We start from the raw sequence: 8,880 nt of genomic DNA, 5'->3' as shown, positions 1-8,880 counted from the left end.
CCTCTCTGCCAGGTTCTAACCAGGAGGAGGCTCCCTGTGTCCTGGGGAAGGAAGGACCCAGTGGGGTGGGGGGGGGAGCTGTCTGGGGCCGAGCCCAGCACCACCTTCCAGCTGTCACCACCTGCCCAGTCTTGCCGAATCACCAGCTCCCCGTGTGAACAGGGTTGATGCTCCCCCAGGACCGCCCACGAGCCCACGGTGGTCCCTTGGAGGATGATCGAGCTGAGGAGGGGACAGGGAGGGGCAGAGAACGCCTGGAGCTGCGGGGCTGGGGCTGGGAAGTGGGGCCTGGACTCCAAGTCCGTCGGCAGGTTCCCAAATGAGCGGACGACTCCCTGACCCTGTCCCAGCCTCAGCCGTGGAGGACAGGAGGGAGGAGAGACGCGGGTCCAGGTGCCCTGGGGTCGCAGTGCGTCCAGAGAATCAGCGGAGGAGGGGCGGGGCTGGGCGGAAACCCAGTGGAGGTGGGCGGTCGCGCAAGAGGGAGCAGAAAGCAGTCAGAGACAGTGAGGCCCGTGTGGGGGCGGGGAAGCGATCTTCTTCCTCTGGTGGAGAGGAAGGTTCATAAACATGTCAAGTTGTAAATCCCTTCTCATGCCCCGCCCCCAGGAGGGGCCCGTCGGGCGTGTTTACTAAACATAAATAGGCATAATATGTAAATACTTTCTCATGGCCGCCCCCTCCAGGAGGGGCCGCCAGGTGTGCTTGCGAAAAGAGTCAGACGACCGGAAGGTGGTGGGATTTATTCACCCGGCCTGGGCAGCGTGCCCTGATCAGGCAGTGGGCAGCGTGCGAGGGTCCAGTCACTCCGCCCCACGAGAGTCCAGGTGGGCGTAAGCGCTGTCTGACTCTGGCCCGTGAGCGGCACACGCGCCCCGCACAGGGGTGGGGGCCTCCTACTTGCAGAGGAGGACTTGGGGTCCACAGGCCGGGCCCTAGGGAGAGAGGCCCTGGTGAGCTTCAGACCAACGGGAGGCCACGTGCCGGCCCCCCGGGGGCTGGTGAAACGCCCGCCCGGGTGCTGCTCTGGGGTCGCTACAAGGGCCTGTTTGGGGGCCTCGCGGCCCCTCCGCGCTCGGGGGGAGGGGTCAGTATTCTTGGTTCCAGGCTTGCAGGCAGGTGCCAAGGCTGATTCCACTCCGCCTCCAAGGACCAGATCGTTTTAGCTCTGACCACCACCTAGCCCTGAGTTCCAGGCAGGCCCCGGGGAACAGCAGTGACTTTTTAAATATAACACCATTGGGGTCATTCATGCTTACAAGGTAAAAGTAGTGAAAAGCAAGCTTAGACTGATTTTTTCACACTGATTTTAACTGTTTCCTTTTCTTAAGCAGCGCACTGTAGAAGTCGATGCTTGCTTTCAGCTTCTGGCTCCTCTCCAGGCAGTAGGCACTTGGGACAGTGGATGCTGCCGCCTGAGAGGGACCCTCGGGCTGGAAGCCTTTCGTACAAATGAAAGGCATCTCCAGTCCTTTCCCTCCGTGTCCTTGATTCCAATGTGCCTCTACATTTTAAAAAGTAGGTTAACACTTTGACAAATTAGCATCTCCAATGAATGCAGTTCATAGGAGAAGGAACCGGGCAGAGGGAAGGTGCCTGGCAGATAGAAACACACGAGGGCCAGGCTGATGCGCCTGCAGCCCCAGTGCTTCCGACGACTTCCTGGGTCTTGACAGACACCCACGAGGCTGCAAACCTCAGGAAGGCCTGCTGTGAACCCACCTGCTCTGCAAGCCCCGCAGGAGCGTCCGGGGGAGCGCACACGTCCCGGGGTTTCCCACGGCCCAGCCAGGAAGGTCCTTCTCCCTCTCCCTCCACGGGCGGCAGCGAGGACTTAGGGTTGGCGAGCATCCTGTGGATAAATGTGCCCTGTCAGGGGTCGTCACCTAGAGGGGCCCGCGCCAGGCAGCCCCCAAGGGCCCCTCCTAGCAGCACCAGCTCGCTCCTCAAACATGGAGACGTGCTTTAGATTCAAGCCAACATCTTGGTTTAGAAAACTAAACTGGAAATTCTGTGGAGAGCGGCTGGAGGCAGATGCCAGATGCCTGGGCCCTGCTGGAGTGTCCGAGGAGACTCTGCCTCGGGGAGCCCAGCACCACCCCGAGTGAAGGGCGGGAAGGACAGCAGAGGTCATGGTGTGGAAGTGGGGGTCACTGGACCGCTTCTCAGACACAATCTCACGCTGAGCCAGTGGGGACCTTCAGAAACGTGTCCAAAGAGGTGAAGACGCCTGACTCAGGGTGGGCCATCAGCCTTCATCTCCCAGCGACCCTGGGGGAGGGTGTCGGGGGGAGGGACGGGTGTTGAAGGGGCTGGGTCCCAAGTAGGGGGTCCAGGGGCCCTGTGGGGGTAGGAGGGGAGGAACAGGGGATCTGAGACGGGACCCATGGAACACGGCATCATGGGCTCTGCCGGGCCAGGGGCCACGTGGGACACCAGCCTCCCTGGATGTCAGGACAGGACACCAGAGTCTGGGTCCCCTCGCTGGACGGCAGGGCAGGAAAACGGGGCTGAAACTGCCTCCACTCAGCCCCGTAACACAAGAACACAGCTCTGTGCTTTTCTCAAAGAGAAACTGATAAATAGCGAAACAGCTATACTCTGCAGGACAGGCCCAGGCGTCTGCAGCCACTCTTAGAGCGACAGCGAGGGGGGTGTCCTCTAGGCCAGCTCTGGGCTCTGGCTGGCAGAGGGGGTGAGGCCAGCCTCCCAGCGTGCCACCTCCCCGTAAAGAGGAGGTGGGGTGGGGAAGCAAGCGTGCTGACCCAGGAGCCTGTGCAGAAGGTCAGCCCTTGGGCCCAGGAGAGGCTGCCCCGCCCGGGGCCCATCCCAGTGTCTCCAGGGTGAGCGGGAAGCACGCGGATTAACGCCTCTTTCCCGCTACAGCTGCATTCCAGTAGAAACAGGCAGAAAGCAGCTGCCAGCTGCCTATGGCACAGGGTACGGCTTGTCCTAAACAGAGAGGCTGAGGACTTCCAGCTCAGGCCCTGAGACTCAGGGTGGGAAATTAAACTTGGGACAGATGATGAAACAAGCACACGTGGGAGGAGCTGAGGTGTGTGCCCCACAGTTCCCGCCAGCGGACTGACAACTGACTGGGAAACGTGATCTGGATGAAATGTACCCTGAAAGGTTGACCTGAGGTGTTCAGACCGCAGGAGTAAGTAGGCAGAGAAGCTCTCAGGACTGGAGACTGATCAACAAGATGGATGTGCCCAGACAACTGACCGCAAACCAGGCCTTCAGTGCAAAAGTTGCAGAGAAAACATTTATCTCGGCGACTATGATTCAGTGAGATGAACAATGTAAACTGGTGTTTCTACTGCAGGAAGGAAGCTGCTCGGACAGGTGGTTTGACGGCGTTCACTGTGGATCCGTCTTTCAGTGGAAACGTGTCCGTGCTGGTATATTCCTGGCTGAGATTATGTTAATAGTCATTACCCCAAAATGTCCAGGCTTAGATCTAAAATGGTAGGGAGGAATAAATGTGGGGGCGGGAGAATCAACACGGAATGAAGGTCAAGGCCCCCAGAGCACCGGAGAGGCATCCTCAGAGGCGTCTCTCTCGACCTCTGTCTCTTCCTGCGTCTCTCTGTCTCTGTGTCTCTCTCTGTCTCTCCCTGCATTTCTCTGTCTCTCCTTGCGTCTCCCTGTCTCTGTGTCTCTCTGTCTCTCCCTGCGTCTCTCTGTCTCTCCTTGCGTCTCTCTGTCTCTGTGTCTCTCTCTGTCTCTCCCTGCGTCTCTCTGTCTCTCTGTCTCTCCCTGCGTCTCTCTGTCTCTGTCTCTGTCTCTCCCTGCGTCTCTCTGTCTCTCCCTGTGTCTCTGTCTCTCTGTCTCTGTGTCTCTCTCTGTCTCTCCCTGCATCTGTCTCTCCCTGTGTCTCTCTGTCTCTGTGTCTCTGTCTCTCTCTGTCTCTCTGTCTGTGTCTCTCTCTATCTCTCCCTGCATCTCTCTGTCTCTCCGTCTCTCCCTGTGTCTCTCTGTCTCTGTGTCTCTCTGTCTTCATCTGTGTCTCTGTCTCTGGCTCTCTCCATGGTCCCTCTCTGTCTCTCTCTGTCTCTGTGTCTCTCTCTGTCTTTATGTCTCTCTATCTCTCCCTGTGTCTCTCTATCTCTTCCTGCGTCTCTCTGTCTCTCCCTGCATCTCTCTGTCTCTGTGTCTCTCTCTGTCTCTGTCTGTCTCTGTCTCTCTCTGTCTCTCCCTGCGTCTCTCTGTCTCTCCCTGTGTCTCTCTGTCTTCATCTGTGTCTCTGTCTCTGGCTCTCTCCATGGTCCCTCTGTCTCTCTGTCTCTCTGTCTCTGTGTCTCTCTCTATCTCTCCCTGCGTCTCTCTGTCTCTGTGTCTCTCTCTGTCTCTGTCTCTCTCTGTCTCTCTCTCTGTCTCTCCCTGCGTCTCTCTGTCTGTGTCTCTCTCTATCTCTCCCTGCATCTCTCTGTCTCTCTCTGTCTCTCCCTGTGTCTCTCTGTCTCTCCCTGTGTCTCTCTGTCTTCATCTGTGTCTCTGTCTCTGGCTCTCTCCATGGTCCCTCTGTCTCTCTGTCTCTGTGTCTCTCTCTGTCTCTCTCCATTGTCTCTCTATCTGTCTCTGACTCTGTCTCCCTGTCTGTCTCTCCCATCAGCCCCCTCCCTTCCGCTGGGCTGGAATCATCAGGGCCCCAGCGTGCAGATGCGCAGGGGCTCAGAGGAGCCTCTGGGAGGAGGGGCTGTGGTTGAGGCTCCTTCCCTCGGGGCTCTGAGGATGCAGAGTATCCAGGGCCCTGCGGGGACTCGGGGGCTCAAGCAGAGGCTTGCGTGGTCCCATAAAGAACTCCTGCCCTCCCCCTCCCCCCCCCGTCCCCCCCCTGCTGCCAGCAGTCTCCCTCCCCCATGGGCTGACAGGCGGCTCAGGTAAGAGACACTTTGCAAACCAGCGGCGTGTCTGTAGGGAATTCTCCAGGCTCCAGAGTCTGCAGTCACGTGTGGCAGGCGCTTCCCTCCCAGAGTCCCTCAGGAAGGTGCTCATTTATATTGAAGAAAACAGCTGTTTCTCCCAGTCGCAGGGGGAGGCACAGCATCCTCATAACAATAAGGGGACTGGTGTTTGGCTGCAAGCTCTGCAAACGCAAAGCTGCACCGAATGCTCCGCCGTGGCGACACCAGCTTCCCAGCGGGAGTGTTCAGCAGGTGGCTACAGAGCCAGCTGATCCGGGCTGCTTGCCTAAGCCCGTCTCATTTTCATTGCTTAACTGACTTCTTGGTATCCAAGGGTTTTAAGAACTGGTAATAACTAAGCTTTCAGGACCAGGGGATTGTGAAAACACAGGGGCCATTCCCTGACACCACACCCCTCTAAGGCTCCTGGTCTGCAGTCAGGGTAAGTCAGCTACCGGTGTGCAGGAGGCGCTGAGCTCCCGGGAAGGCAGGCGCCCAGCACAGGCCTCTGGGAGCAGAGGGTCAGCGTGACGTGTGGACACGGGCTAAGTCTTAGAAGCAGGACTCCTGCAGCAAGCAGGGGAGAGCTGGCCCCAGGCTGACCTGAAGGTCTGCTCTTGAGGGAAGGGGGAGGAGTGAAGAATAAGGTTTTACTCAGGAAAGACCTCTCTGCTCTGAGAAACCTTCGTAAGAACAAGAACCGTCGTCATTCAGCACAATGGCTTAATCGGACCAGCGATCCGGTATCACCGAGTCTCCATCCAGACAGCGGACACCCTCTGCCGTGTAGGGTCGCTCACCCTCATTATTTGGGACTGAAGGCAAGTCAGGAAGCAAACGGCTCTAGACACAGACGGGCACCAATGTAAATAGCTGGTGATCGCCACCAGCTTCAGATCAGCCGGGCCCACGGTGGGGAGCCGCTGCCAAGTGGGGACTTACCACCTGCAAACCACCGTCCAGGTGAGGCCAGCCAGACCGCAGACGAGCACGGCGCCTAGCACCAGGGAGACCACAGACGCCCGCGGGAGCCTCCCGGAGTCTGGAACAAGGACGGAGCTGGTCGGTGAGCCTGCCCACCCAGGACTGGGGCCAGCCTGCCCGCCCGACCCCAGCCCTGGCCCGGGTGCGCCAACCCTGGGAGCCCGGCAAGCTCTGTCCCGCTGGCCGTCCATTGCCAGCTGGCCTCTGCTGCTCTTGGAGCTGAGCTCTGCTCCTCCTGCGGGAGTTTACTGAGCTGTCTTGCCCTGGTAACAGGTGCTGTACAGGAGCTGGAAGCCAAGTTAAGATTCCAGACCTGCAGCTGTGAGGCTGTGTGACCACGAGCAAGTTGCTTACCCTCTCTGTTTTGCACACGGGTCTCAAACAGCGTGCTTCCCCCCTCAGAGACAGTTCAGGGGGGGCTGAAACTGAGCGTCTGCAACAGGGTCCGCATAGCACCCCCGGGGTTCACAGCCTTCTGTGTCTCAGGCACCAACCTGCGGGCCCTGCTCCCACCCAGCGTCCGAAGATGTGGCAGTGGGGAGAGCAAGGCCGGACGAGGACCTGCAGTCACCCCGAGTGTGGGCACAGACACCCCCGGCGGGCACAGACACGCCCGGCGGGCACAGACACGCCCTGGCGGGCACAGACACCCCCTGGCGGGCACAGACACGCCCGGCGGGCACAGACACCCCCGGCGGGCACAGACACGCCCTGGCGGGCACAGACACCCCCTGGCGGGCACAGACACCCCCGGCGGGCACAGACACCCCCTGGTGGGCACAGACACCCCCTGGTGGGCACAGACACGCCCTGGTGGGCACAGACACGCCCTGGTGGGCACAGACACACCCGGTGGGCACAGACACACCCGGTGGGCACAGACACCCTTGGCGGGCACAGACAGCCCCTGGCTGGCACAGACACCCCCCCGACTGGCACAGAGGCCGTGGCCTCACCCACACAGGTCCTGCCGTCCTCGCCGGGCACGTGGGGGTCGTGGCACTCACACCGGAAGCCACCCTTGGTGTTCTTGCACCGCGCGGACGCGTGGCAGGGGGGGTCCACTCCATCCTCACACTCGTTGATGTCTGTGCACACACGACGGGAGGTCAGTGCCCAGCCTCTGTGCCCCTCCCCAGGAGGTCAGCCCCCCCAGTCCTGTGTCTAGGCGGGAGCAGGGGGACGTCACCCCAGGCCAGGGCCACACCTCCCGGCTCCTGCCCTTTGAAGGAGAAAACCCCCTGAGGCCCCCAGGGGCCGTGTGCCCCTCAGCCCCTCAGGACTCTGCTTGGCCTGTGGCCGCCTTCTCTCGCCCCATCTACGGCAGCCACCAGGCCCGTGACCCCCCACTTGGCCTGGGAAAGGCCCCTGGGATGTGGCCTGGAGGCACAGGTCATGCAGGCCACTGGGCCTTGCTCAGATGTGGAGACTCGGCCTCCCTGGGAGACACTGGCGCCATCCGAGTCAGCCCATCCCGAGCTACAGCCTCCAGCCCGACGGTCCACACGGGGCCTCCACCGCCAAGGGAACGCCGGGCGTGCAGTGGGAGCTGAGACCTGCTCCCCGGGCTTGAGCTGAGCTCCCCAAATGGGGAAGGTGTGCAGCCCCCGCTGTCTCCCTCCTGAACCCATGACTATGCCAAGTCCCCAGGTTCCCGTGTCTAAGTAACAAGTCCCCTATTGGGCCGATTCCAGGAGACTTGGGCTGGGGCAGGCGTCAGAGATTCTGCGTGACCTACACACGCACGGCACTGCGTGACCACACACCACGCTGGGAGGGACGGAGAGCTGGTTAACACAGAGCTGGTTAGCGTGGCATCAGACGCATCCAGACGTTGCCAAGTTAGGCCCAGCCGGGTTCCTGGGGAGCCACGCTCTGACGGAATCCGGGAGGGAGGCCTCACCCGCCACCGCACCCCCCCCCCGCCCGAGTCCACCGCGCTCATGGCTAAGCCCTCACCTGACGGGGAGCCTGCCCCAGCCACGCCCTCCGGGGCAGATCTGGACATGTGACGAGGCAGAAATGCCCTCACCCCCTCGGTTTCCAGGCAGCAACCTGTGCCGTCGGCTCGTCTGCAGCTGGAACCTGGACGTCGCCCGGAGCCCCTCTCTTGCTGCCTGGTCATCCTTCTCACACCTGGAGGGAGCGTCTGCACCTTCCCTGCTGCAGCCCCCGCCTCCCCCAGGTCCCCCCTCCATGACTCAAAGTCTAGAGGCTGGGGCCCTTCTGAGACAACACTTTTAGAGTCCCCAGAATTGGAATGAAAATCTTGTATTGTGATGACCTATACACAACAGGAAAGTTACCACCTTCCCTGCTTTTCAGGGCACATTCTGGTTGAATCAGGTACCTTCACAGGCCGTCAACTAGGACCACGCTCCATCTCCGGATGGTTTCCTCTTCCCAGATCGAAACTGTGGAACTGAGCAAACTGGGCCTTGGTTTCATTTCATTCCCTGTGAACCGGCCCGATTCTTGCCTGAGTCCACCTCCCTCGCTCTGAGGTCCTGCTAACGCGGCGGACGTGGAGGCGCTTCTCCCGCCCGGAGGCATCCTGCTTCTGCTCCGTGGTCTCTGCTCTGGGTCCCTCCAGGAGCAGGAATGCTGGGCCCCCGCAGGGAGGAGACAGGTCTCGCCTGGAAGCAGCGACCTCCAGTGGGGACTCGGCTCCCTCGATGCCTCCAGAGAAAGTGCTTCTGCTTCACTGCAGGACTGGCTCTGCCAGCCCCGTCCCTCGAGCCTCCCTGGGGCTCCAGCCTCTGCTGGCGGCTCTATCCTTCCCTGCTCATTCACCTGTCGGCAGCTGCGAGGCGGCTCCTGGGGCTTCCTTTCTAGAAAGACGACTTAGGGACGGGGGCCCCTGGGAGGGCACCCTTTATCCAGGCAAACAGTCCCTGGAAGGCAGTGGTGCCCACGGGTACTTCTGCATGAGGGCAGTCATGTGTGTATGCATTGGGGGTTTCCTTTTAGTGCTTTTCTTAAGTTG

General features: G+C 60.6%; 1 protein-coding gene across 5 annotated transcripts in view; it reads right to left on the bottom strand.

The window, feature by feature from the left end:
- Nucleotides 1-728: 728 nt before the first annotated feature.
- The window catches only part of TPO (thyroid peroxidase), a 34,221-nt gene continuing 26,069 nt past the window's right edge, over nucleotides 729-8,880 (bottom strand). For 3 of the 5 annotated variants that reach the window (XM_027964023.3, XM_042242754.2, XM_042242753.2), the window contains 4 exons: nucleotides 6,851-6,982; nucleotides 5,853-5,952; nucleotides 1,723-1,852; nucleotides 729-935 (listed from right to left, as the gene is read on the bottom strand). In XM_027964023.3, the coding sequence (XP_027819824.2) occupies nucleotides 897-935; nucleotides 1,723-1,852; nucleotides 5,853-5,952; nucleotides 6,851-6,982 (401 nt within the window). In that variant the 3' untranslated portion in view covers nucleotides 729-896. Of the gene's footprint in view, nucleotides 936-1,722; nucleotides 1,853-3,124; nucleotides 3,241-5,852; nucleotides 5,953-6,850; nucleotides 6,983-8,880 lie in introns of those variants that run through there. The other 2 variants (XR_006058530.2, XR_006058531.2) reach the window with 2 other exon arrangements.

The sequence above is a fragment of the Ovis aries genome, chromosome 2 (genome assembly GCF_016772045.2).
Source record: "Ovis aries strain OAR_USU_Benz2616 breed Rambouillet chromosome 2, ARS-UI_Ramb_v3.0, whole genome shotgun sequence".
NCBI lineage: Eukaryota > Metazoa > Chordata > Mammalia > Artiodactyla > Bovidae > Ovis > Ovis aries.
This window is presented reverse-complemented; position numbering and strand designations above follow the sequence as displayed.